Raw genomic sequence first — 27,626 nt, 5'->3', positions numbered from 1 at the left:
CTCTCACTTTCCCCCAGCGCTGCTTCTCTCACTCTCTCCCCCCACGTGCTCTCTCTCCCCCGCGTCTCTCTCTCCCCCACGTGTCTCTCTCTCGCGCTCTCTCTCCATCGCTCTCTCTCTCTCCCCCTCGCTCTCTCTCTCTCTCTGTCTCTCTCTCCCCCACCTGCTCTCTCTCTCTCCCCATCGTGTCTCTCTCTCCTGTCTCTCTCTCTCCCCATCGTGCTCTCTCTCTCCCTGCTCTCTCTCTCTCCCCATCGTGTCTCTCTCTCCCTGCTCTCTCTCTCTCCCCATCGTGCTCTCTCTCTCTCTCTCTCTCTCCTCCATCGTGTCTCTCTCTCCCCCCACGTGCTCTCTCTCTCCCCCATCGCTGTCTCTCTCTTCTCCTTCTCCCCCCATCGCTGCTCTCTCTCCCCCTCCTGCCTGCATGTAGTCTCAGGTCTCTGCTCTACTCCTCTCCCATTCGTTCTACACACTCTCTCCCTGTATCTCTCTCTCACACCTCTGTCTCTCACTCCCCTAATTCTCCCCATCGTCGTCTCTCTCTCTTAACTCCTTCTCTCTCTCCCATCGTGTCTCTCACTCCCTTCTCCTCTTCTGTCTCTCTCTCCCCTTCTCTTTCATTCACACTCTCACCCTTCTCCGCTCTCTCCCCCACCCCCCACCCCGTCTCACACTCAACTCCGCTCTCCCCTTCATTCTCTCCCCCACCCTCTCTTTCTCTCACTCACCCTTTCTTCTGTTCTCAAGTCTCTCTCCTTTCACACTCCTCTCTCTCTCTCTCTCTCTGCACACCTTACTGTCTCCACCCTCTCCAGTCCTCTCTCTCTCTCTCTCTCGCATCACACTCTCCCCACCTCTCTCGCTCTCTCTCCACATCTCACATCCTGCTCACTCTCTCACTCTACACACGCCTCTCCCGTCTCTCTCTCTCTCACCTTTCTGGCAGCGATCGCCATCGAAGCCGAGAGGACAGTCACACTGGAAGGTGTCGCACATTGGGCGACAGGAGCCGCCGTTGTGACAGGGATTTAGAGACACAGGCGTGAGGAGCGTTGACAACATTCACGCCCAACACAAAATCCTGCTGCAGCCGCGATGGCCGGTCATTCAGCTCTATCTACAGAGAGAGGGAGAGAGGGAGAGGGAGGGAGTGTGAGATAGAGAGGGAGGGAGTGTGGGAGAGAGTGGGAGAAAGTGTGTGTGCGTAAGACAGAGTGAGTGCGAGTGAGACAGAGGCAGAGTGTGAGACAGAGTGTGAGAGAGTGTGAGAGAGAGGGTACGTGAGGGTGCGAGAGTGTGAGTGCTTGAGTGTGAGCGAGTGTGAGAGTGTGAGTGCTTGAGTGTGAGCGAGTGAGAGTGTGAGTGCTTGAGTGTGAGCGAGTGTGAGAGTGTGAGTGCTTGAGTGTGAGTGCTTGAGTGAGAGTGTGAGTGCTTGAGTGTGAGCGAGTGTGAGAGTGTGAGTGCTTGAGTGTGAGCGAGTGTGAGAGTGTGAGTGCTTGAGTGTGAGAGTGTGAGTGCTTGAGTGTGAGAGTGTGAGTAGTTGGAGTGTGAGCGGGCAGTGGTGAGAGTGTGAGTGCATGTGGTGTGAGTGCTTGAGTGGGAGTGTGAGTGTTGAGTGTGAGCGGGAGTGGGTGTGAGTGTGAGTGGCATGGTGTGATGTGGTGGCAGTGTGGAGTGTGAGTGAGACAGAGTGCGAGACAGAGTGTGAGAGTGTGAGAATGAACCGCTAAGCTCCAGGGATCCACTACATTCCATCAACGGAGGAATCCTGAAGCCCTGGCACCGGGCCCTCTCCTGGCGGGGAAGGTTCGGGAACGCCGGGGCGCTCCGGGCTGACCTGATGACGGCTGTGCCGGAGCCACAGTCGAAGCGGAATTCCAGGAAGCCCCGGAGAAGGCGGAGGGAGAGGAAGTCCTTGCTCTGGGTGTCGTAGCTGTAGAGGATCAGGCCGTCAGCCCGGGCCGGCCGGAGGGCGATCAGGAACTCGGTGAAGGACAGGTAGTGACGGGCGTCCATTGGCCAGTGCAGGGCCGCGAAGGACAGCAGAGTGCCGTTAAACTCCGGCAACACCAACCGGAAACCTGCCCCGGCAAACACACAAACAACAACAACAACAACGTCACAACCTGCCTGTGCACAGCGGCCCCCTCACCCAGGGCAGTGTCCCACAGCGCTTGGCACTGCGGAGCCTGACGCCAGGCCGGGGGGGAGGTGACTGTAGACAACGGTCGAAGAGGAAGGTCCTCAGGCGCCATCTGAAGGTGGGGAAGGAAGGGGCAAAGCGGAGGGATAGAGGGGGAGTGTTCCAGAGTTTCGGGGCTTTGTAGCTGAAAGCGGAGTGCAACGGAGGGCACGAACAAATTACACTGGTATAATAATAATAATAATAATCATTGCATTTGATATAGCGCCCTATCACGTCTTCGAGACGTCTCAAAGCGCTTCACAGGATATACTGTAAAGTGAATCGACTGTATATTTGTGGGCGAAACATGGCAGCCAATTGCGCACAGCAGCGTCCCAGGAGCAACCTTCCTGACCGTGCCTTTGGTCATCGTTTCCCCCTCAGTTACCCCCTCGGTTACCACCTCCCGAGCTCAGGTGTCCATCCGCGGACTATCAGGCCTTGGGACGCCCTCCCAACTTGGAAGGAGCTGTGTGTTGCATTGGCTCCAAGAGAGATGCAATGAGTGTGATGGCCTCCAGGGGGCGGAGTACCACCCTCTCGGACCGTGGCTCACTGCAGACGGGGAAACGGCGCCACCTGCTGCTGGGATTCAATATAATAATAATAATAATAATAATAATAATAATCCTGGCATTTAGCACAGCACCTCATCACGTCGTCGCGACGTCGCAAAGCTCTTCACAGAATATACTGTAAAGTGTAGTGACTGTATGTTTTGTGGGCGAAAGGCGGCGGCCAATTGCGCACAGTAATGTCATTTCGATCTCAGAGAGATCGAAAACGCACTCAAAGGGGAGGGTCTTGAGGTGGGTCTTGAAGGTGGCGAGGGAGGGGGTGAGACGGAGGGACTGCAGGATGGAGTTCCAGAGGGTGGGGGCAGAGTGGCAGAAGGCCCGCCCGTCCGATAGTGGGCCGAGCGAGGCGGAGAATGTGAAGCAGGCCGGAGCCCGCTGAGCGGAGGAAGTGAACAGGATGGTTGGGGGTTAGGAGGTCGGAGAGGTACGAGGGAGCAAGACCATGGGGGGCTTTGAAGGTGAGGATTAGGATCTTGAACTGTATCCTCTGTGTGATGGGAAGCCAGAGGAGTTGAGGATGGGGGTGATGGGGTCACCGAGCCTGGTGTGGGTGAGGATGGGGGTGATGGGGTCGGGGAGCCTGGTGGGGGGAGGATGGGGTGATGGGGTCGGGGAGCCTGGTGGGGGTGAGGATGGGGGTGATGGGGTGGGGGAGCCTGGTGGGGGTGAGGATGGGGGTGATGGGGTCGGGGAGCCTGGTGGGGGTGAGGATGGGGGTGATGGGGTTGGGGAGCCTGGTGGGGGTGAGGATGGGGGTGATGGGGTTGGGGAGCCTGGTGGGGGTGAGGATGGGTGTGATGGGGTCGGGGAGCCTGGTGGGGGTGAGGATGGGGGTGATGGGGTGGGGGAGAGGACACGGGCTGCAGAGTTAGTTCGGGATGATCTGCAGTCTGTGGAGGGAGGAGTTGGGGGCCGACAAGGAGGGAGTTTGCATAGTGGAGTCTGGCTGTAATGGAGGTGTGTGTGAGGGTCTCGGGGGCTGCGGTGTGAGACAGTGGGGGAGTCGGGCCATGTTGCGGGGGTGGGGAAGGCAGAGCGGGTCATGGCGCAGATGTGGGGTAGAAAGGATAGTTGAGGGTCAAACCAGACCCCAAGGTTCGGGACTGGCGCAGTGAGGGGGAGTGAGCCCCAGGGATGGTGATGCTGTCAGGGCCTGAGGTGAGGAGGCGCTGACGGGAGACAATCAGGAGAACTATTGTCAAGTGGAAGTTGACCCCGTGTCTGTGGAAGATGTCACCGAGAGGGAGCGTATATTGAAGAGGAGGGGACCGAGGACAGAGCCCTGAGGAACACTGCACCAGACGGTGCGGGGGTTTGGAGGAGAAACCGTTTGAGGAGATGAAGTACAGGAGGTGTGAGAGGTACGATCTGAACCAGTCAAGGACAGCGCCGCGGAGGTTGAGGTGAGAGGAGAGGCGGTGGATGAGGATAGAGTGGTCGACGGTGTCGAAAGCAGCAGAGAGGTCAAGGAGGACGAGGAGGCAGAGGGAGCGCTGGTCACAGATGGGCACAAACAGTCATGGATTGAGGACACAGACGGGGAGCGAGATTTAACGCCTCATCTGAAGGACGAGTCTCTCTCTCTCTCTCTCTCTATCCCCCCAGCGCTGCGATGGAGCATCTGCCTCGGACTGTGAGCTCAGAGCCCCTGACGTGGGGCTCGAAGCCACAACCTCCTGACTCGGAAGCGAGAGCGAGGGATGACTCCACACAGTAATAAAGGAGAAAGTCTGGGCTGGTCGTACCTTCCTCGCAGTGTTTGCCGCGGAATCCCAGGGGACACAGGCACAGGTAGGAGTCTGCACGGTTAGCAACACACACTCCACCGTTCGAACAGGAAACCTGATGACACAACCCAGTGCTGCATTCACCTGGAGAGAGAGAGAGAGAGAGAGAGAGTGACAGAGAGAGGCAGAATGTGAGAGTGAGAGAGACAGAATGTGAGTGTGTGAGAGAGCGAGAGAGAGTGTGAGAGTGTGTGCGAGAGAGAGAGAGAGACAGACTGTGAGAGGGTGTGAGACACAGACAGAGTGTGAGAGAGAGAGAGAGACAGACGGAGTGTGAGGGAGAGAGACTGAGACACAGAATGAAAGGGTGAGTGAGAGAAACAGAGAGAGAGAGAGACAGTGAGAGAGACAGAGAGAGAAAGACACCGAGTGAGAGATAGAAACCGAGTGAGCGAGAGAGACAAAATGAGAACGAGAGACGGACAGAGAGCGAGAGACGCGCCGCACAGCGTGTGAAAACGGGAAGGGGGTGAGAGCGAAACGGAGAGTGAGAAAGAGAGAGAGAGAGAGAGAGAGACGAGAAGAGCGAGAGAAATAGTGGGTGAGGCGGAGTGAGAAAAGACCAGGGGAAAAGAGTGAGAAACAGAGCGAGTGAGGGAGAGCGAGAGAAACAGCGCAAACCAGAGCGAGTAGAAGACCGGCAGAGAGAGGGCAGACAGAGAGATACAGAGGGACGGAGAGGCAGAGGGACAGAGAAATACGTAGAGGTCCATAGTAGGAGCCGTACACCAATCAATTAAATTACTGACCTGATGCGAACAGCAATAGATCGCAAGATGGGGTCAGATGAAGACCCTTCGAACCCCCCCCGACCCCCCCCCCCCCCCACCACCCCATCACAGCATAATCCAGTCCCAGTGTCCTGGCCTCAATTTACCCCCTTCCCTCTAACCCCGTTCCACTCGTTATATAATAATGATCCTCGCGGTTCATACAGCGCCTTATCATGTCCATGAGACGTCTCACGGCGCTTCGTAGGATACACCGTAAAGTGTAGTGACTGTGTATGTTGCGGGCGAAACGCAGCAACCAATTGCGCACACAGCAGCGTCCCGCAAACATGTTTATTTTGAAGGGATTATTACACCCCCGAAAAGTGATCCGTCGATCGACTAACAACCGGGTTCCTACTGACTGCTGATAAACAGAGGCGCGTGGAGTGAGGAAACTTGGCCAACGTCTCGCCCCCCGGCCCGGAATCGAACCCGGGTCCTCTCGCTTGCGAGGCGAGGGCTCTAACCCCTGAGCTACCGGTCTCCACGGTTATCCTCTGGGTAAATTAAACCCGCCTGGTGTCGGTGACAACATAAACCGTGTCAGAGACTGACATATAATAATAATAATAATAATAATAATAATAATAATAATAATAATAATAATAATAATAATAATAATAATAATAATCCTTGCATTTGTTGCTGTTGTTGTTATCACATTGTCGCGACGTCTCTAAGTGCTTTGACTTACCCACGTCAGCCCCGCTCAGGCCTCTGCCCACAGGCCAGGGCCTCATGTCCACCCGATGCCCGTTAATCACCAGGGCCTGAGCACAGCCCTGAAGCCCACGGTTGGTACCAATCGCCCGCACCAGCCAGTAAACGCTGGGAGCCCCCCCCAGGTACAGGGGGGAGCGCAAGGTGATCTTAGTGTAGTGTCCCTGTAACACAACACGGGCCCTGTCACACACACACACACCTAAACACAGGCCCTGTCTCACACACACACCTAAACACAGGCCCTGTCACACACACACACCTAAACACAGGCCCTGTCTCACACACACACCTAAACACAGGCCCTGTCTCACACACACACACAGATCTAAACACAGGCCCTGTCACACACACACACCTAAACACAGGCCCTGTCTCACACACACACCTAAACACAGGCCCTGTCACACACACACACCTAAACACAGGCCCTGTCTCACACACACACCTAAACACAGGCCCTGTCTCACACACACACACAGATCTAAACACAGGCCCTGTCACACACACACACCTAAACACAGGCCCTGTCTCACACACACACCTAAACACAGGCCCTGTCTCACACACACACACAGATCTAAACACAGGCCCTGTCACACACACACACACAGATCTAAACACAGGCCCTGTCACACAAACAGATAGAGGCTCAGAGAGGGCCTGAATGTCCTGGGAGTTGCCAAGGGGCAGTTACCTTGGACTTGCCGGTGACGGGCGGGTCGTTGTCCAGACGTAACCAACCATTTACCCCCTCGCGCCCAAACGTCACCGTGTGCCAACGTCCCAACTGGATCTTACTCTCACTGACCAGCATAGCGGGCCCCGTGCCGCAGTTATACCTGCCAGAGAGAGAGCGAGAGAGAGAGAGAGAGACGCATCGTTGAGACATCTCAAGGGGCTTCCCAGAATATGCTGTGAAGTCTAGTGACTGTGTATTTTGTCGGTGAAACGCGGCAGCCAATTGCGCACAGCAGCGTCCCACGAACAGTCGCGGGTTGAGCGACCAATTTCTTTTTAAGGGTTTATTATCCCCGGGAAGCGATCCACTGATCGACTAACAACCGGGTACCTACTTACTGTTGGGTAAACCGAGGCGTGTGAGGTAAGGAAACTTGCCCGATGTCTCGCCCCCTGGTCCTCTCGCTTGCGAGGGGAGGGCTCTAACCCCTGAGCTACAGGACAATAGCGAGGACAAGTCAACGAGATCTTCTGACCAGGAAAAGGAGAGAGCTGGGGAACAGTGTCGTAATCACTGATAGGATTGTTAATGGAGGAATCAGGAGAGATGAGGAGGAACGGGGAGTGAGGTTACTAACACTGACAGTGACACACAGGATGGGGAGAGAGCAGGGAGAGAGACACGATGGGGAGACAGAGAGAGCAGGGAGAGAGACACGATGGGGAGACAGAGAGAGCAGGGAGAGAGACACGATGGGGAGACAGAGAGAGCAGGGAGAGAGACACGATGGGGAGACAGAGAGAGAAGGGAGAGAGAGAGACACGATGGGGAGACAGAGAGAGCAGGGAGAGAGAGAGACACGATGGGGAGACAGGGAGTGAGAGACACGATGGGGAGAGAGAGAGCAGAGAGAGAGACACGATGGGGAGACAGGGAGTGAGAGACACGATGGGGAGAGAGAGAGAGCAGGGAGAGAGAGACACGATGGGGAGAGAGAGAGAGCAGAGAGAGAGACACGATGGGGAGAGAGAGAGAGCAGGGAGAGAGAGACACGATGGAGAGAGAGAGAGCAGGGAGAGAGACACGATGGGGAGAGAGAGAGAGCAGGGAGAGAGAGACACGATGGGGAGAGAGAGAGAGCAGGGAGAGAGAGAGACACGGTGGGGAGAGAGAGAGAGCAGGGAGAGAGAGACACGATGGGGAGAGAGAGAGAGCAGGGAGAGAGAGACACGATGGGGAGAGAGAGAGAGCAGGGAGAGAGAGACACGATGGGGAGAGAGAGAGAGCAGGGAGAGAGAGACACGATGGGGAGAGAGAGAGAGCAGGGAGAGAGAGACACGATGGGGAGAGAGAGAGAGCAGGGAGAGAGAGACACGATGGAGAGAGAGCGCGGGGAGTGAGGAAACCTGCGATGTTTTACCTGAAGTGGACTCGGCGCCTGATGACGGCCAGAGAGAGAAAGTCGCCGCGGCCCAGCTCGTTCTCCCCGCAATATAACAGCAACCCATCCTCCAACTCCGTCTGGGGAGAGGGAGAGAGAGAGGGGGAGATAAAGAGAAAAATACAAGAGAGATGGAGAGAGAGAGACAGACAGAGAGAGAGAGACGGTGACAGAGAGACAGCGAGAGAGACAGAGACAGACACAGAGAAACAAAGATGGTGAGAGAGGTAGACAGAGAGAAAGAGCGAGAGAGAAGAGACGTACAGAAAGAAATAGCGAGAGCATGGGAGAGAAACAGAGAGAGTCGGAGAAAGAGAGGGACAGAGAGAGAGAAGCGGATAGAGAGAGAGACAGACGCAGAGACCAAGAGAGAGCCGGAGGGAGAGAGGGAGCGAAACAGAGAGCGAGAGGGAGAGAGAAACACAGTGACCGCAGTTCTCCCACGTACAAAAGAAAGACCAGAAGGAAGAAATAAGTTGTATTTGATTCAACTTCTGCAACATCAACACGGCTCAAAGCTTTGGACAGGGATTCACGGTGAAGTGTAGTGACTGTGTGTGTTGTGGATGAACTCGGCAGCCAATTTACACACAACGCGCAGGTTAGCGCCTCACAGCGCTTGACATTGCTGAGCATGATACTGAGCCGGTGGGGGGGGGGTGGGGGGGGGGGGGGGGGGGTGGGGGTGACCGTAAGCACAGTCGTAGAGGAACGTTTCAGGTCTCACGCAGCACATGAAGTGAACGACAATGTTATGTGACTGACTGACTAACGGACAGACAGACAGACAGACAGACAGACAGAGACAGACAGACAGATAGAGAGAGAGAGAGAGAGAGAGAGCTGGTGTTAACCTTCTCTCTTCCTCAGCCAGACTCCCCTTACCTTGAACTCGATGGTGATTTGAAATTTAAGGTAAGAGTTTTTCAGCGGCTCAAATGTCAGGTAGGAATAGCCATAGAACCGGGGATATTGTACAGGGACATCTGTGCGGAGAGAGAGAGTGAGCCGTCATTACACAATATAACACACATGTGTACAGCTCTCGGTTGGGAACTGGGTATCTGACACACGTGGAAACCCATCGAAGCACTTTGAGACGACCTGTTTTTTTTCACACAGTGAGTTGTCGGGATCCGGAATCCATTGCCTGAAAGGCTGAGGGAAGCCGACTCCATAACAAGAGGGAAGTGCATCATTATTTGGGGAGGACAAGTTTGCAGGGCTACGGGGAGAGAGCGGGGGAGTGGGGTTGATCAGGGCTACGGGGAGAGAGCGGGGGAGTGGGGTGATCAGGGCTACGGGGAGAGAGCGGGGGAGTGGGGGTGATCAGGGCTACGGGGAGAGAGCGGGGGAGTGGGGTTGATCGGGGCTACGGGGAGAGAGCGGGGGAGTGGGGTTGATCAGGGCTATGGGGAGAGAGCGGGGGAGTGGGGTTGATCAGGGCTATGGGGAGAGAGCGGGGGAGTGGGGTTGATCAGGGCTATGGGGAGAGAGCGGGGGAGTGGGGTTGATCAGGGCTATGGGGAGAGCGCGGTGGAGTCGGGTTGATCAGGGCTATGGGGAGAGAGTGGGGGAGTGGGGCTGATCAGGGCTACGGGGAGAGAGCGGGGGAGTGGGGTTGATCAGGGCTATGGGGAGAGAGCGGGGGAGTGGGGTTGATCAGGGCTATGGGGAGAGCGCGGTGGAGTCGGGTTGATCAGGGCTATGGGGAGAGAGCGGGGGAGTGGGGTTGATCGGGGCTATGGGGAGAGCGCGGGGGGAGTGGGGTTGATCGGGGCTATGGGGAGAGTGCGGGGGGAGTGGGGTTGATCGGGGCTATGGGGAGAGCGCGGGGGGAGTGGGGTTGATTTGGAAGCTCTTTTCAAAGAGCCAACACAGACACGATGGGCCGAATGGCCTCCTTCTGCGCTGTATGAATCTATGATTCTATGGTGTGAGCGGCACTGTCCTGCCCCCCCCCCACCCTTCCTGCTAACCCTGTTCCACTCGTTAATTACCCTCTGGGTAAAGAAACACTTCCTGGTGTCTGTCCTAAAATGACCCTTTACACTAAACTCTAACCCTGTGGCCTCTTGTTCTACTGTCTCAGTGTATCTGACAGCGATGATCTGGGTTTACTTTTCAATCCCATTTACACGTTTACACACCTCTATAAAGTTCTCTCCCTCCCCCACTCCAGCCCACCTTGCATTAATAATCCTTGCATTTGATATTAATATTAATAATAATAATCCTTGCATTTGATGTAGCGCTTTTCACGTCGGGAGGACGTCCCAAAGCGCTTCACAGAACACACTGTAAAGTGAATTGACCGTATATTTTGTGGGCGAAACACGGCAGCAAATTGCGCACAGCAATGTCCCACAAACAGTCGTGGATTGAGTGACCAAATTATTATTATTATTATTTTTTTGAAGGGATTATTACTCCCGGAAAGTGATCCCAATCGACTAAAAAACAGGTTCCTACTGACTGCTGGTAAACAGAGGCGTGTGGAGTAAGGAAACCTGCCCAATGTTTCGCCCCCTGCCCGGGAATCAAACCCGGGTCCTCTCGTTTGCGAGGCGAGGGCTCTAACCCCTGAGCTACAGGATTGTGTGGGTATATGTCTGGGGTGTGCCCGCACCCTGCAGGTTCTCAGTGTTGCTCTCACCATCGCTGCAGGTCTCGCCGCCCTTGCCCAGGTTACAGTGGCACCGGCAGCCTCCAGTCTCGTACTCGTTCATACAGAAGCTGTCAACAGGGCAAGTGGCCTCCTCACACTGAGTGTCCAGCACCTGCCCTGCCTCGCCCCGGGACCTGGGGGCGTCCGTCTGGATGGGGCCGGTCGTGGGGGGAGGCAGTGTGGTGGGGGGTTTCGTGGGTGCTGTTGTGGTGGTCTTGCTCTGTGTCACACTCTCCGTGGGGTTAGAGGTCATCGGAGTCTGGACTCGGAACTTCTTTCCACCCTTCAGGGCAGGAAGTGACTGAAGCTGGAAACACAAGATATTTCCATCAACAACAAATACAACTTACTCTGATTGCCATCTCCCTCTACACTGTGCGTCCACACTCCCAGGTCAGGGTTAGAGACACAGTAACGCTCCCTCTACACTGTGCGTCCACACTCCCAGGTCAGGGTTAGAGACACAGTAAAGCTCCCAACAACAACAACAAACAACAACTTGCATTAATATGGTGCCTCAGGCAGGGTAGGGTATTAGAATATAGTAATGACATGGAGTCCTGAGAACCAAAAGTTATCACGGTCTTAGACCAATGGATCAACATGTAAAACTGGGCACAATTCAAAATTCTGTGAATTTGGAAGTCAAATTTTCATAGAGACTGTCTCCAAATTCAGGTTGGAATTGAGAATATTCCGAAATAGTCCTAAATACAGCCTTAAAGACCCGCCTTCGTGTCTCACCTGAACCACGGCATCTCTGACACGCAGCTTCCTGTCCAGCATTGTGCCGGAGCATCAGCCTCGACCCTGAGCTCAGTACTTAATAATAATAATAATCCTTGCATTTGATATAACACTTTATCACGTCTTCGAGACGTCTCAAAGCGCTTCACAGAATATACTGTAAAGCGTAGTGACTGTGTATTTTGCGGGCGAAACGCAGCAGCCGATTGCACACAGCAGCGTCCCCACAAACAGCCGTGGATTGAGTGACCAAATTATTATTACTGTTGTTATTTTTTGAAGGGGTTATTATCCCTGGGAAAGCGATCCACCAATCGACTAACAACCGGGTTCCTCGTCACTGCTGGTAAACAGAGGTGTGTGGAGTAAGGAAATTTGCCCAACATTTCGCCTCCTGCCCGGGAATCGAACCCAGGTCCTCTCGCTTGTGAGACGAGGGCTCTAACCACTGAGCTGCAGGACTCCAAGCTACATGTCCCCCCTGGGTGATACCCTCACTCCACCAGGTGAGACATGAGGCCCATGGGATGGATTGAGGTTGAGTTTGGTTCCCGCTGACTGTATCGCACCTGAGCACCATCTCACCTGCTCAATGTAGATGTCGTAATCCGAATCATCAATGTCAAAGCTATCCTCGTCCCCGATCTTACTGTTCACCGTGTAACGCTGTCCATAATGTCCACTGCCTATCCCGTCAGCACCTGAGCCGGAGAGATGTGAGAACAAGTCACTGTTACAGCCTGCTTCCACCCCCCACCCCCACCCCACCACGTTAATTTCTGCCCCCAAAGCCCTCCCCACCATACACACAGATGGCAACTGTCAACCCCCAAAACACAGCCCTGGTCAACCAGGCTCAACCCAGCTCTACTCCACTATCACCACCCAACCCAGGCCAACTTAACTAGCCAACTAACCCACCCGCACACCCCCAACCAACCCAGATCAACCCAGCCCAAACCTACCCAACTCCACAGACCACAACCACCCAGTTTGTCAGGGTTTATTTGGGTTTAGCTGAGATGTTTGGGTTCTGAGGAGTTGGGTAGGTCTGGGATATAGCTTTAACATCAACCCCAGCCCCAACACCAACCCCCAGCCCCAACTCCACCCCAACCCCAGCCCCCAGCCTGAGCCCCAGGCCCCAGCCCATTGACTGATTGCCAAGCAAATCAATGAATGCCAAGATGTCAACGTGGCTGAGCTCAGTGAGAGGGCACAGGGTGAGGAGCACACTGACAGTGAGGAGGTCACGGAGTGAGTGACTAACTGAACAGTGTCACTTCAGGTTGTGATGAGGATTGATTCTGAATGAAGACAGTTGATGGAGGACAAGGTTATGAGCAGCTGCTAATTTGAGATGGGCCGAGAGACAGATCGATTCTGTGGAAATTAACTGATCGAAGTGTTAATTAACCTATTGATCCTGGACAACAACAACAAATTGATTTATATGGTGCTGCTCACGCAGGATAGGTTCTAGAGCGCTGAACAGAGGCCGAGCACGACACTGAGCTTGGGGGGAGGGGACCGTAGGTACAATTGAAGAGGAAGATCTTCAGGCGCAACTGGAAGATGGGGAAGGAAGGAGCAAGACGAAGGCATTGAGGGAATGAGTACAGAGTTTTGAGGAGTAGCGGCTGGAAGCTTGTCCACCCATGGTGGAGCGGAAGGCACGAGAGAAACAACGAACCCCAGCACAGAATAGGGTTAGAGTAGAGAGCTCCAGTGGGGGAGCGACAGACACGATGGGGAGAGAGAGAGCAGGGAATGGGGTTAGAGTAGAGAGCTCCAGTGGGGGAGTGAGCACCAGCACAGACACGATGAGGGGAGAGAGAGCAGGGAATGGGGTTAGAGTAGAGAGCTCCAGTGGGGGAGCGAACACCAGCACAGACACGATGGGGAGAGAGAGAGCAGGGAATGGGGTTAGAGTAGAGAGCTCCAGTGGGGGAGCGACAGACACGATGGGGAGAGAGAGAGCAGGGAATGGGGTTAGAGTAGAGAGCTCCAGTGGTGGAGCGACAGACACGATGGGGAGAGAGAGAGCAGGGAATGGGGTTAGAGTAGAGAGCTCCAGTGGGGGCGCGAGCACCAGCGCAGACACGATAACAGGAAGGGCGGTTGAGGCTGGGAAACTGGAAATCATTCAAGAAACAGCTGTAGTAATAATAATAATAATCCTTGCGTTTGATACAGTGCCTTATCACGTCGTTGAGACCTATCAAAGCGCTTCGCGGGATATACTGTAAAGTGCAGTGACTGTGTATCTCGTGGGCGAAACGTTAATGGGAGGAAGATCGGGTGGAGACACTGAAAGGATGGGATCAAATGGGTCGAAGGAAGGATCTTTGTCCCCTGAAACCTCTCGTTTCTGTACAAATCTGCGCAGTCGCTCAAATACAAAGGGCATCGGGGAGTGACATTCTCTGCGTAAGTCTGAAAGGGTGAATGAGCAGAGAGAGAGAGAGAGAGAGAGAGAGCGCACACTGGAGCGAGGCTGATGGATAGATGGATGGGATGAGTGGATGTCGCTGGCGATGACGACAGGTACCTGAGACCCTGTAACCGCGGGCAACATCGTACCGGAATGTTCCGCTCACCGACACCCTCCGCACAGCTTGGCATCGTCAGGGAGAAAATAATAATACGGTGATAATCCTCGCCTTCGATACGGCGCCTTATCACGTTGTTGAGACGTCTCAAAGCGCGTCACAGGATGTGCTGTAAAGTGTAGTGACTGCGTATTTTGTGGGCGAAATGCGGCAGCCGATTGCGCACAGCAGCGTCCCCATCCACAGCCGTGAACTGGAGGGATTATTGCCGCTGGAAAGCGAACCACCAATTGACTAACACCCGGGTTCCTAGTTACTGTGAGGTAAACAGAGGCGTGCTGAGTAAGGCAACTTGACTAAGGTTTCTCGTTGCCCGGGAATCGAACCCAGGTCCTCTCGCTTGTGAGGCGAGCGCTCCGACCACTGAGCTACGGGGACTTCAAGTACAGTCCCGTACAGAAAAGCTCCGGTCAGCAAAGCTGAGAGAGCAGCCGGTGACATGAAAACACCAGCCGGCTTCTCAGAACGTATAACAATAAGAATAGTCGCTGTTTATAACATCAAAAATGTAGTGACTGTGTGCGGTTTGGGGAGAGAATGTTTTTGGGAGAGAGAGAAACTCCCTTCTCTGTTCCCAACGGCACCGCAGGATCTTTAACGTCCACCAGAACAGGGCACAAGATGAGGTTTAATGTCTCGTCTGAAGGACGGCATCTCTGACAATGCGGCACTCTCTCTCTCTCTCTCTCTCGCTCTCTCTCTCGCTCCTCAGCCTGGACTGTGAGCTCAGAGTCCCTGATGCTGAGTGCGTCGGGGGGTGGGGGTGGGGGGGGGGGGCGGGGGGCTGGAACCCACAATATTCTGCCTCTTGGCAAAAGCTGAACCCCGTCTGTTAGGTAACTGGAGACAATTCAGACCAGTTTCACTGTGCTCCGCTTCCTATCTCGGCCGCAAATCAGGGTCAGAGTTCAGGATTACAGTAATAATAATCCTTTGCCTTTGATACAGCGCCTAATTGCGTCTTCGAGACGTCTCAAAGCTCTTCGCGGGATACACTGCGAAGTGGAGTGACCGCGTGTCTTGCGGGCGAAGCGCAGCGGCCAACTGCGCACGGCAGCGTCTCACAAACAGCCGCGGACGGAGCGAACTGATTATAATTCATCTTCTTGTGGAAGGGATTATGGTCCAAATTGAGTGACCAAATTATTATCATTAATTTAATTATTTCGAAGGGATTGTTACCCCCCCCAGAAAAGCGATCCCCCGATCAACTAACAACCTGGTCCCTACCGACCGCTCGCTAAACAGAGGCGTGTGGGGTAAGGAAACTTGCCCCCCTGCCCGGGAATCGGACCCAGGTCCTCTCGCTTGCGAGGCGGGGGCTCTAACCCCTGTGCTGCAGGACTCCGCAATTTTAAGCGCTGGCAAACAGACTCGTGAAGCGACGAGGCCGGGAGGCCGGTCAGTGTGAAGAGACTAATCTCTAATCCCGTCTCTGGTAATTGGACGTTAAGGAGATTTAAGGGCAAAGCAGAAGGTTGGAGCGGAGCTGCGCGTCTGTCCCTCTGTTCCTCGTGTCTCATCGACTCGTTATTTACCTCCTGTTTGTTTAATCCTTTGGGCACCGAGAGGTCCAGCGTTTGAATCAAACACACCCCGCTTTTGCCTTCTTGTGAACTGCGTTGCTTTAATCCCTGCCAAGTGTAGTGACTGTGTATTTTGCGGGCAGTCGATTTGCACACGGCAACACCCACTCATAATAATAATAATAATAATAATAATAATAATCCTTGCATTTAATACTGCGCCTCAGCTCATCTTCGAGACGTCTCAAAGCTCTTCGCAGGATACACTGTAAAGTGTAGTGACTGACTGTATTTTGTGGGCGAAACATGTCACCTTGGAGCCAGTTCAGCTCCGAGGAGACCCCACCACCCCACCCTCCCACCCTTACACCACCCCCCCCCCCCCACGTGGGCAGTGGGTGTGAGTGTGAGCTGGGCAGTGGGTGTGAGTGTGAGCTGGGCAGTGGGTGTGAGTGTGAGCTGGGCAGTGGGCGTGAGTGTGAGCTGGGCAGTGGGTGTGAGTGTGAGCTGGGCAGTGGGTGTGAGTGAGCTGGGCAGTGGGCGTGAGTGTGAGCTGGGCAGTGGGTGTGAGTGTGAGCTGGGCAGTGGGCGTGAGTGTGAGCTGGGCAGTGGGTGTGAGTGTGAGCTGGGCAGTGGGTGTGAGTGTGAGCTGGGCAGTGGATGTGAGTGTGAGCTGGGCAGTGGGTGTGAGTGTGAGCTGGGCAGTGGTGGGTGTGAGTGTGAGCTGGGCAGTGGGTGTGAGTGCGAGCTGGGCAGTGGTGGGTGTGAGTGTGAGCTGGGCAGTGGGTGTGAGTGTGAGCTGGGCAATGGGTGTGAGTGTGAGCTGGGCAGTGGGTGTGAGTGTGAGCTGGGCAGTGGATGTGAGTGTGAGCTGGGCAGTGGGTGTGAGTGTGAGCTGGGCAGTGGGTGTGAGTGTGAGTTGGGCAGTGGGTGTGAGTGTGAGTGTGAGCTGGGCAGTGGTGGGTGTGAGTGTGAGCTGGGCAGTGGGTGTGAGTGTGAGCTGGGCAGTGGGCATGAGTGAGCTGGGCAGTGGGCGTGAGTGTGAGCTGGGCAGTGGATGTGAGTGTGAGCTGGGCAGTGGGTGTGAGTGTGAGCTGGGCAGTGGGTGTGAGTGTGAGCTGGGCAGTGGGTGTGAGTGTGAGCTGGGCAGTGGGCGTGAGTGTGAGCTGGGCAGTGGGCGTGAGTGTGAGCTGGGCAGTGGGTGTGAGTGTGAGCTGGGCAGTGGGCGTGAGTGTGAGCTGGGCAGTGGGCGTGAGTGTGAGCTGGGCAGTGGGTGTGAGTGTGAGCTGGGCAGTGGGTGTGAGTGTGAGCTGGGCAGTGGGTGTGAGTGTGAGCTGGGCAGTGGGTGTGAGTGTGAGCTGGGCAGTGGGTGTGAGTGTGAGCTGGGCAGTGGGCGTGAGTGTGAGCTGGGCAGTGGGCGTGAGTGTGAGCTGGGCAGTGGGTGTGAGTGTGAGCTGGGCAGTGGGTGTGAGTGTGAGCTGGGCAGTGGGTGTGAGTGTGAGCTGGGCAGTGGGTGTGAGTGTGAGCTGGGCAGTGGGTGTGAGTGTGAGCTGGGCAGTGGGTGTGAGTGTGAGCTGGGCAGTGGGTGTGAGTGTGAGCTGGGCAGTGGGTGTGAGTGTGAGCTGGGCAGTGGGTGTGAGTGTGAGCTGGGCAGTGGGCGTGAGTGTGAGCTGGGCAGTGGGCGTGAGTGTGAGCTGGGCAGTGGGTGTGAGTGTGAGCTGGGCAGTGGTGTGAGTGTGAGCTGGGCAGTGGGTGTGAGTGTGAGCTGGGCAGTGGGTGTGAGTGTGAGCTGGGCAGTGGGTGTGAGTGTGAGCTGGGCAGTGGGTGTGAGTGTGAGCTGGGCAGTGGGTGTGAGTGTGAGCTGGGCAGTGGGTGTGAGTGTGAGCTGGGCAGTGGGTGTGAGTGTGAGCTGGGCAGTGGGTGTGAGTGTGAGCTGGGCAGTGGGTGTGAGTGTGACTTACCCAGGGTCCTGGTTGGGATGCTGGCCTCACTGGGGGGGCTCGAACCGTGTGCGTTGACGCCGAGGACCACAAAGCGGTAGCTGGTGTCCGGCTGAAGTCCCTTCAACACCATCGACTCAGCCTGGATCTGCTCCCCCATCTCCGTCCACTCCCCATCCTGGTCAGAGCTGGTGGGGAGGGGAGGGGGAGAGGGGGTATAGAAAGGGGAGATAGAGGGGAAGAGAGGCGAGAGACAGGGGAGTGGATAGGGGGAGGTGGGGAAGGGAAGAGGGAGGGATGGAGAGGGAAGGGGAGGGGAGGGGAGAGAGGGAGAGGGAGGGGTAGAAACCAGGAGAGAGAGAGTGTGTGGGGAGAGAGAGAGTGGGAAAGGAGGGGAAGGCAGGGAGAGAGAGGGAGAGGAAAGAGAAAGGGAGGGGGAGAGGAGGGAGGGAGGGGGAGAGGAGGGAGGGGGGGAAGATGGGAGAGAGAGAAAGGGGTAAAGAGAGTTTGCATTTTTATTAGGCTTCTCGTTTCTAGTAGTATTTAATAATGACTGTCCGGTTTACAGCAAATTCCCCCACACAAAGCCCCGATGTGAACCTCTATCTGCCCAGAGATTGCCGGGGGGGGGGGGGGGGACGGGGGAAGCCACCCGATTGTGAGTCAGTGGCCTTGAGTTCAGCCCCCGCCCCCCGCGCCCCCCCCCAACATCAGGGACTCCGAGACAGTCCAGGCTGATTCTCCAGCACAGCGCTGGGGAGAGAGAGACTTCATCTTTCGGGTGAGACGTTAAGGTGGGAGTCCCTCAGCTCAGTGGTTGGAGCCCTCGCCTCGCAAGCGAGAGGACCCGGGTTCGATTCCCGAGCAGGGCGAAACACTGGGCAAGTTTCCTTACTCCAAACGCCTCCGTTTACTTAGCAGGAACCCGGTTGTTAGTCGATCGGATCGCTTTCGGGGGTAATCTGGAACTCCATCCCCCAGTGCCTTCGCCGCTTCCTCCCTTTCCTCCTTCAAGGCCGGTCTCAAGACCTTTCTCTTTGATTGTGCCTTCAGCTCCCCTCTCGACTCTCTACCCCCTCCTCGCTCCCTCCCTTCCCTCCCCTCACCCTGACCATTTCCCCCCTGCTCGCTCCCTCCCTCCCTCCCCTCCCCCTGACCATTTCCCCCCTCCTCGCTCCCTCCCTTCCCTCCCCTCACCCTGACCATTTCCCCCCAATGCTCGGGTCCCGACCCAACTGTGCAGCGCCTTGGGACGTCCTCCCGACGTGAAAGGCGCTCTATAAATGGAATCTTGTTGGTGTTGTTGTAATAACGCCTCCAAAAAAATACACGGTCCATTAACTTTACGGCGTACCCTGTGAAGCGCTTTGAGACGTCTCAAAGACGTGATAAGGCGCTATATCGTATGTAAAAATTATTATTTACACGGTGTGTACACGTGACAAGGAGAGGCTGAGATCCCAGGATTAAAGAGATTAACGGTGTCAGAAGGCTGGGTCAGGAAAGCCATCCGATCCGGTTTATGGAGCAGGAAAAGGGGGCGGATTGGGATTATTGTACCCCAGGATGCTGGGCGGGGGAGGGGAGAGCGTGGGACAAAAAGTGGGGGGAGAAAGAGAGGGAAAGGGAGGGGGAAAGAGAGAGGGGGGTTGGGGGGTGAGAGGGGAGGGAAAGAATAATAATAATCCTTGAATTTGATACTGTGCCTTTTCACGTCTTTGAGACGCCTCAAAGCTCTTCACGGGATACACTGTAAAGTGTAGTGACTGTGTATTTTGTGGGCGAAACTTGGCTGCCAAGTGTAGTGAGATTTATACAGTAAAGTGCGGAAGCCGACCTGCACACAGCGACGTATTGCACACAAGGGTGAGGTGATCGGGCGATGATTGAGGAGTCCATTCCCTCACTCCCCCTCTTCATCGTTGTCACTCTTCACTAAAGTCCTCCTCACTAAGGTCAAACCCAACCTGTGGAGTCCTGCAGCTCACAAGCGAGAGGGCCCGGGTTCGATTCCCAGGGAGAGCAAAACCTTGGGCAAGTTTTCCAGGCGAGTGGGACTAGTTGGTAGCTCTATCAAAGAGCTGGCAGAGGCAGGATGGGCCGAATGGCCTCCTTCTGTGCTGTAAGTTCGATGATTCTATACAATCTTACAGCACCCTCCAAAGCAAATTTGGTCACTCAACTTCTCATGACTTTTTAGACCACTTTGCCGTCTATTCTGCGAAGCCATTTGAGACGTCTCAACGACGCGATGAGGCGCTACATCAAAGGTAAGGATTATTACTATTGACCTCCACCCACCTCCCCGATCTCCTCACTGCCCCCCTCCCTCCCGCCGGCCCACTCTCCCTCCACTTCCAAAAACTCTTAGCGAAAAGAGGCTTCGGTCATCCTCCGACCCCCACCCCCGGCTGCATCTCATAATAATAATCACAAAATAATACTCCTTCCATTTAATACAGCCCCTCATTACGTCTTCGAGATGTCTCAAAGCGCTTCACAGAATATATTGTAAAGTGAATTGACTGTATATTTGTGGGCGAAACACGGCAGCCGACTGCGCACAGCAGCGTCCCACGAACAGTCGTGACCAAATTGAGTGACCAAATTATTAGTATTAGTATTTTTTTTGAGGGATTATTACCCCCGGAAAGCGATCCGCCAATCAACTAACAACCAGGTTCCCGCGTATTGCTGGTAAACAGAGGCGTGTGGAGTAAGGAAACTTGCTCAACGTCTCGCCCCCTGCCCGGGAATCGAACCCAGGTCCTCTCGCTGGCGAAGCGAGGGCTCTAACCCCCGAGCTGCCGGACTCCATCTGTGTGTAGCCGATACAGCGCTTCGAGGACAACCTGTGTGAGACACCGTGTGAGAGGGAGCTGTTGAAGCTGTGGGAGACATCCCTGTGCGCGCGTGTGCGCGCGTGTGCGCGCGCGTGTGCGTGTGCGAGCTGATATGAAGCTGTGGTGAAGCTCGGAGTCGTTTGCATTTGACCTCTGTGCCTCACACACGAGACGCGGCTGGGAGCGAGCAAGCACACCAGTGACGTTGTTTTAATGAGTGTGTCTGTCTGCCGTACGCTCTGTCACAGCGCTGCCTGAGGCTGTGTTGCTGTGTATTAAACACAGGCTCAGTGTGCGCTGGCCCGGGCCGGGCTGGACTCACTGCCGGCTTCCTGTGTGGGATTCAGATTGGCTGCTTCCTGCCGAGGTTCCTCGGCAGGTCAGTGTTTTTAACCCCCTCTTCCCCGTCACCGCGTAACGCTGCCTAAAACCTTCCTCCATCCGAGGGTTCCTCTACTGTACACACAGTCACTACACTTTCCCTGTAACTCACTGGCAAGCACTTTGAGACGTCCTCCTGTACACTGGGTGAGGGACATTGGGCCCCTCCGGTCTGAACTGGCCCCAAGGTGACATGTTTGGCAAAGGAACGTCAGAATCAGCCCTCCCCCCTCTGTGATGGTTTCTAGTCCCGGTTCCTGAGCCGGGAGGGTCCACAGTATCCCAGGGCTCTCACTGCTGATGGCAGTACAGTCCGGCCCATCGGCAGGACCTGGAAGGGCCGACCAGTCACTGGGGAATCCTCCCCCTCAGCTCCCGTTACCCCCGCAGCCAAAGCCCTAACTAACGGGGAGGGTGGTCCTCGCTGGACAGGCAGCGGGAAAGCTGGTCAGACAGTGATCTCAATGACAAAGAGAGTCTGAGACAGAGTGAACATCTCCCAGGGGTTTGCAACTCACTTACACAGCGCGTCTCACAGTGAGTGTCTCACAGCTTCACAACAGCTCCCTCTTACACAGCGTCTCACACACAGCGTCTCACACACAGCGTCTCACACACAGCGTCTCACACACACAGCGTCTCACACACACAGCGTCTCACACACACAGCGTCTCACACACACAGCGTCTCACACACACAGCGTCTCACACACACAGCGTCTCACACACAGCGTCTCACACACACAGCATCTCACACACACAGCGTCACACACACACAGCGTCTCACACACAGCGTCTCACACACACAGCGTCTCACACACAGCGTCTCACACACACAGCGTCTCACACACACAGCGTCTCACACACACAGCGTCTCACACACACAGCGTCTCACACACACAGCGTCTCACACAGGGGGGTGAGATGGGGGGACATTGGGAATTAGATTCCAGAGAGTGAGGATCAGTGGCTGAAAGCTCAGCTGCCGATGGTGGGATGGGGTTTGGGGGGGAGGGGAAGAATATCTTTTTGAGGCGGGAGGAATTACTGATCGCTTCCCAAAAGATTGGCTGTCAAGACCATGTTTACAGGCGTCTCTGACAATGCAGGGCTTATTCCCCCAGCGAGGGGCTGGGGCATCATGTCAGCCTGAACTGTGAGCTCAAAGCCCCCGACGTGGGCAAGGTGGGGGAGGGGAGATGGGGGTTCGAACTCACGACCTCCAGACCCCCAGGCAAGACGCGGAGGCTGGCCCCATTAACAAGAAGCCAGTCTGTATAACAGGACGCTTTTGAAGGGGGGAGAGAGAGAGAGAGAGTGGGGGGGGGGGGGGGGGGGGAGGGAAGGAGAGAGTCCGGGGGGGGGGGAAATACAATGAACAAGCCTGTAATTGTCCAAGGCTCAGAAGCTTCTGTGGCCCTGATTGACCTGTGTAACAGAGCTCCGATGGAAATGGGGCTCCTTTCATGTGTTTTGACCAAAAATAGCCCCCTCGTGAGAGGCACTATTGTTCCCCTCCCCACCCCACCCCCCCACCACGTGCGCACACACACACACACACACCCCTTGAGGGATATTACATATTAACTGGGTATCCAGGAAAATGGGGTAACGAATTGGAGTTGAGGTACAGATCAGCCATGATCTAATAGCATGGACGAACAGGCTCGTGGGGCTGAATGGCCTCCTCCTGTTCCCATGCCTCCCTTTGCTGAGGGAAAATATGTGTGACTTGTGACCCAAGGATTTCCCTGAATCACCATTCCCCGCTTAGCCTCAGAAACCCTCCCGCTGGTTAGACCACAGTGAGAGGACCGTGGCCATTTTGGGGTCTCCCCTCTCTTTGGGAAGGACGTCGGAGGGTGAGAGGAGATATCCTGGGTCACCATCAACAACAACCCATCAGATGGGCCTTGAAGGAGGAGAGGGAGGGAGCAATGCGAAGGGACTGTGGGATGGAGTTTGAGAGTCAGGGACTGGTCAGGGACCAGAGGGCATCCATTTAGGATAAATACCAGGGGAATAATGGGGGAGATATTAGGAGAAATTTTTACAGAGTTTATAATAATAATAATCCTTGCATTTGATACAGCGCCTTATCACGCCTTCGAGACGTCTCAAAGTGCACAACAGCATCCCACAAACGGCCATGGACTGGAGTGGTCAAATTATTATTATTTTCTTTATTATTTATTTGTTTTGCTTGAAAGGGATTATTATCCCCAGAAAAGCGATCCACCAATCGACTGACAAGCGAGCTCCTACTTCCTCCGAGGTAAACAGAGGCGTGTGGAGTAAGGAAACTTGCCCGATGTCTCGCCCTGCCCCGGAATCCAACCCAGGTCCTCTCGCTTGGCAGTTACCACTCTTATTGTTAAGGTTAGGAGCTGATGGGAGGGAACAGGGTGTGGAGGAAACACTCGTGGAGTCCTGTAGCTCAGTGGTTAGAGCACTCGCTTTGCAAGTGAGAGACCTGAGTTCAATTCCAGGCAGAGGGCCAAACCTTGGGCAAGTTTCCTTACTCCACACAGAGCCTAATAATAATCCTCCAAAACCCAAAACAATAATAAATTGGTCATTTTCAATCTACGACTGTTTGTGGGACATTGCTGTGCGCAATTGGCTGCCGCGTTCGCCCACAAATATACAGTCAATTCACTTTACAGTGTGTTCTGTGAAGCGATTTGGGACGTCCTCCAGACGTGAAAAGCGCTATATCAAATGCAAGGATTATTATTATTATTATTATTATTATAGTTCTTTATTACAACAAAGGCTGCTTTCTCAAAGACTGGTTTAAATAACGTTCTTGTTTAAAAGGTGCGATTGTTCCCTTGTTAACTAAACCAAATCAAACAGAACAGAACAGGACAGCTCTCTCGTTTCAATTCGGACCAATTCTCTCTCTCTCTCTCTCTCTCTCTCTCTCTCTTTCTCTCTCACTAAAATAGGATATTCACTCACTTTGATCAATCCCAACCTGCGCAAGTTAACTCTACTGTTTCCCCCAAGTGTGTATGGTTCAAGATGGTAGGTCGAGACAGCATTAAAGTTCACAAATAATGGCAGAATGTATCTTTCTCCAACTCAACTCTTGAGCTCTCAACTCTTTCCCTTTCAGGAGACTTGTCAATGAAAGGCAGAGAGTTGAGGGCGCAGCTGGAGAAGAGTTCATTCATCTCGTTTGTAGCAGCGATGGATAGACCTGTGGTCTTGTGGCAAACTGCTCAGTCAGACAGAGAACCGTTCAAGTCTCTGAGATCTATTGCTCTCAAAGCCTCCGCCAACATCAAATCCACTGCCACAAAACCTTAGGACTTCCATCTTGCTCCAGGGGTTGTCCTACTTGGCCGACTGTAACTGTCCCCCTCGTTCTTCAGTCCTTCCACTGTCCTGCAAATGCTTACGGAAACTTCTCTGACTCAACGTGACCGAACAGGGTTAGGTGTGGAGGAAAACTTTTGTTGCAAGGGCACAGTTGGCCTGAACTACTCAGTTTATTGGGAGAGTCAATGGCTCGGTTCATCCTAACCAGCGCAGGAGGCCTGAGCGGCCAAGCCAACGCTTGCGACCACCATCCGTACCCTTTTTCGTGAAGTCTTCCGGACGATTCTCCTCGAAAAACTCCGTGCAACCAAAGCCTTATCATTTCGTTGAGACGCCTCAAAGCGCTTCAGGGAATATACACACAGAGTATACGTGAATTGACTGCGTATTTTGTGGGCGAAACGCGGCAGCCAATTGCGCACAGTATTGTCCCATAAACAGACGTGGTGTTGAGTGGTCAAATTTTTTCTCTGAGGGATTATTACCTCCGGAAAGCGATCCGCCCATCAACTAACACGCGTCAGTCTCTCACACTGGATGTCGGTCAGTCTTGTACTCACCGAGTGTAATTCACTGTGTAGTACAGTAATGGCGAGCTCCCTGGGCTGGCTCCTGGTCGCCAGGCCAACGCCACCTCCACGTCAGACATGGCCACGGCCTCGGGACGCGAGGGGGGGTCAGGCGGGCGGCAGTGATCTGTGAACACACCGGGAAGGAGGCCATTTTACTCGGGGCCTGAAACGCTGGTCCTTCAGGCGAATACCACGGAACCCTCAGCCGCCTTCTGACCTCCCAGCAGCAAAGGTCCATCAACAACAACAACAACAACAACATCACCATCAACAACAACAATATCACCATCAACAACATCAACAACAACATCACCATCAACAACAACACCATCAACAACAACATCACCATCAACAACAACAATATCACCATCAACAACAACAACAACAACATCACCATCAACAACAACAATATCACCATCAACAACATCAACAACAACATCACCATCAACAACAACAACATCACCATCAACAACAACATCACCATCAACAACAACAACATCACCATCAACAACAACAATATCACCATCAACAACATCAACAACAACATCACCATCAACAACAACAACATCACCATCAACAACAACAACAATATCACCATCAACAACATCAACAACAACATCACCATCAACAACAACAACATCACCATCAACAACAACATCACCATCAACAACAACATCACCATCAACAACAACAACATCACCATCAACAACAACAACATCACCATCAACAGCATCAACAACAACATCACCATCAACAACAACATCACCATCAACAACAACATCACCATCAACAACAACAACATCACCATCAACAGCATCAACAACAACATCAACATCAACAACAACAACATCACCATCAACAACAACAACATCACCATCAACAACAACATCACCATCAACAACAACATCACCATCAACAACAACATCACCATCAACAATATCAACAACAACATCACCATCAACAATATCAACAACAACATCACCATCAACAACAACAACATCACCATCAACAACAACATCACCATCAACAACAACAACATCACCATCAACAACAACAACATCACCAACAATATCAACATCACTGTCAACAACATCAACATCAAAATCATCAACATAAACAACATCATCAACAACAACATCAACAATAACAACATAAACAACAACATCAACAACAACAACATCAATACCAACAACACCAACCGCATTTATAATATAAACCATGCGATACAGCGTTCATTGCTTCGTCGAGACATCTCAAAGCGCTTCACAGAATGTACCGTAGAGTGCAGTGATTGTGTATTTCGTGAGCGAAATTTACACAGCGCCTTTCATGTCGAGAGGACATCCCAAGACGCTGGAGAGTGAACACCCAAGTTGGGGCCGGAAACCCTTCTTGTAAACAGCAGCAGCTGTAGCTCCTCAAAGGCACTTCACAGGGAATTACTGTAATCTATACACAGCGACGTCCCACACACAGCCATGACATGAACCAGCGGTTTTATCTGCGGGGATTGTTGCCCAGGACACGGGGGGAGAGAGAGACAGAGAGAGAGAGAGAGAGAGAAATCCCTCTCTCTGTTCCCGACAGGGTTGCGGGATCTTTAATGTCCACCTGAACAGGGACAGACGGGGAGTGGGGTTTAACGTCTCATCTGAAGGACGGCATCTATGATGATGCGTCTCTTCCTTTTTCTCTCTCTCTCTCCCCGCGCTCCCCTCCCCCCCTCCCAGCGCTGAGCTGGTGCGTCGGAGTCTGGACTTCGAGCTGATTCTGGACACGTCGTGGGGACCCGAACCCACAACCTCCTGACCCAAAGGCGAGCGAGGCAGAGGCTGGAGCCGGGCTGACAACAAAATGGCAATGCAGTGGCTGGTGATGATGGTGATGGTGAAGGTGGTACCCACCTTTAGTCACCGTGGTTACGTCCCTCGTGGGGCTGGGACGCCCGTCCCCCGCCCGCACCATCACACGGTATCTGGTGCCCGGCTTCAGACCAGCGACAATCAGCTCCTGCCAGACAGGCAACAGAGAGAGTCAGTGCCAGGCAACAGGCAACAGAGAGAGTCAGTGCCAGGCAGCGGGCAACAGAGAGAGTCAGTGCCAGGCAACAGGCAACAGAGAGAGTCAGTGCCAGGCAGCGGGCAACAGAGAGAGTCAATGCCAGGCAGCGGGCAACAGAGAGAGTCAGTGCCAGGCGGCGGGCAACAGAGAGAGTCAGTGCCAGGCAACAGGCAACAGAGAGAGTCAGTGCCAGGCAGCGGGCAACAGAGAGAGTCAATGCCAGGCAGCGGGCAACAGAGAGAGTCAGTGCCAGGCAGCGGGCAACAGAGAGAGTCAATGCCAGGCGGCGGGCAACAGAGAGAGTCAATGCCAGGTAACAGGCAACAGAGAGAGTCAATGCCAGGCAGCGGGCAAGAGAGTCAGTGCCAGGCAACGGAGAGTGTAAACTATCTATAATTCTAATGACAGGAAACACTTGAATACAGAGAGATACACACACAGAAACACACACACACACACACAAGTAGAAAGGGTCACACATACAGAGAGAGACAGAGAGCGAGAGAGACAGAGAGACACACACATACACACAGAGAGACACAGAGAGAGAGAGAGAGAGACAAACATACGTACACAGAGAGAGACAAAGAGAGACACATATACCCAGAGAGAGACAGCGAGAGAGAGACACATAAATACATACATACATATATACATACACACACACACACACACATAAATACATACATACATACATACATACATACATACATACATACATACATACATACATACATACATACATATATACATACATACATATATACATACATACATACATACA

At 53.9% G+C, this 27,626-nt stretch overlaps 1 protein-coding gene across 1 annotated transcript in view; it reads right to left on the bottom strand.

Annotated features, from left to right (window-relative positions):
- Positions 1 to 26,766, bottom strand: part of LOC103173682 (pikachurin) — a 44,946-nt gene extending 18,180 nt beyond the window's left edge. Inside the window, exons 1-12 of the mRNA XM_042332039.1 lie at positions 26,686 to 26,766; positions 24,770 to 24,905; positions 17,681 to 17,847; positions 14,133 to 14,198; positions 12,167 to 12,282; positions 10,823 to 11,141; positions 9,052 to 9,152; positions 8,146 to 8,246; positions 6,741 to 6,885; positions 6,018 to 6,207; positions 4,509 to 4,634; positions 1,838 to 2,081 (exon numbers count right to left, since the gene is read on the bottom strand). Of these exons, the coding sequence (XP_042187973.1) occupies positions 1,838 to 2,081; positions 4,509 to 4,634; positions 6,018 to 6,207; positions 6,741 to 6,885; positions 8,146 to 8,246; positions 9,052 to 9,152; positions 10,823 to 11,141; positions 12,167 to 12,282; positions 14,133 to 14,198; positions 17,681 to 17,847; positions 24,770 to 24,905; positions 26,686 to 26,746 (1,772 nt within the window). The 5' untranslated portion in view covers positions 26,747 to 26,766. The remainder of the gene's footprint in view (positions 1 to 1,837; positions 2,082 to 4,508; positions 4,635 to 6,017; positions 6,208 to 6,740; positions 6,886 to 8,145; positions 8,247 to 9,051; positions 9,153 to 10,822; positions 11,142 to 12,166; positions 12,283 to 14,132; positions 14,199 to 17,680; positions 17,848 to 24,769; positions 24,906 to 26,685) is intronic.
- Between the last annotated feature and the right edge of the window lie 860 nt (positions 26,767 to 27,626).

This window comes from Callorhinchus milii, unplaced genomic scaffold (assembly GCF_018977255.1).
Source record: "Callorhinchus milii isolate IMCB2004 unplaced genomic scaffold, IMCB_Cmil_1.0 Scaffold1, whole genome shotgun sequence".
Lineage (NCBI taxonomy): Eukaryota > Metazoa > Chordata > Chondrichthyes > Chimaeriformes > Callorhinchidae > Callorhinchus > Callorhinchus milii.
Note: the sequence above shows the minus strand (reverse complement) of the source record. Positions and strands in the feature narration are given on the sequence as shown.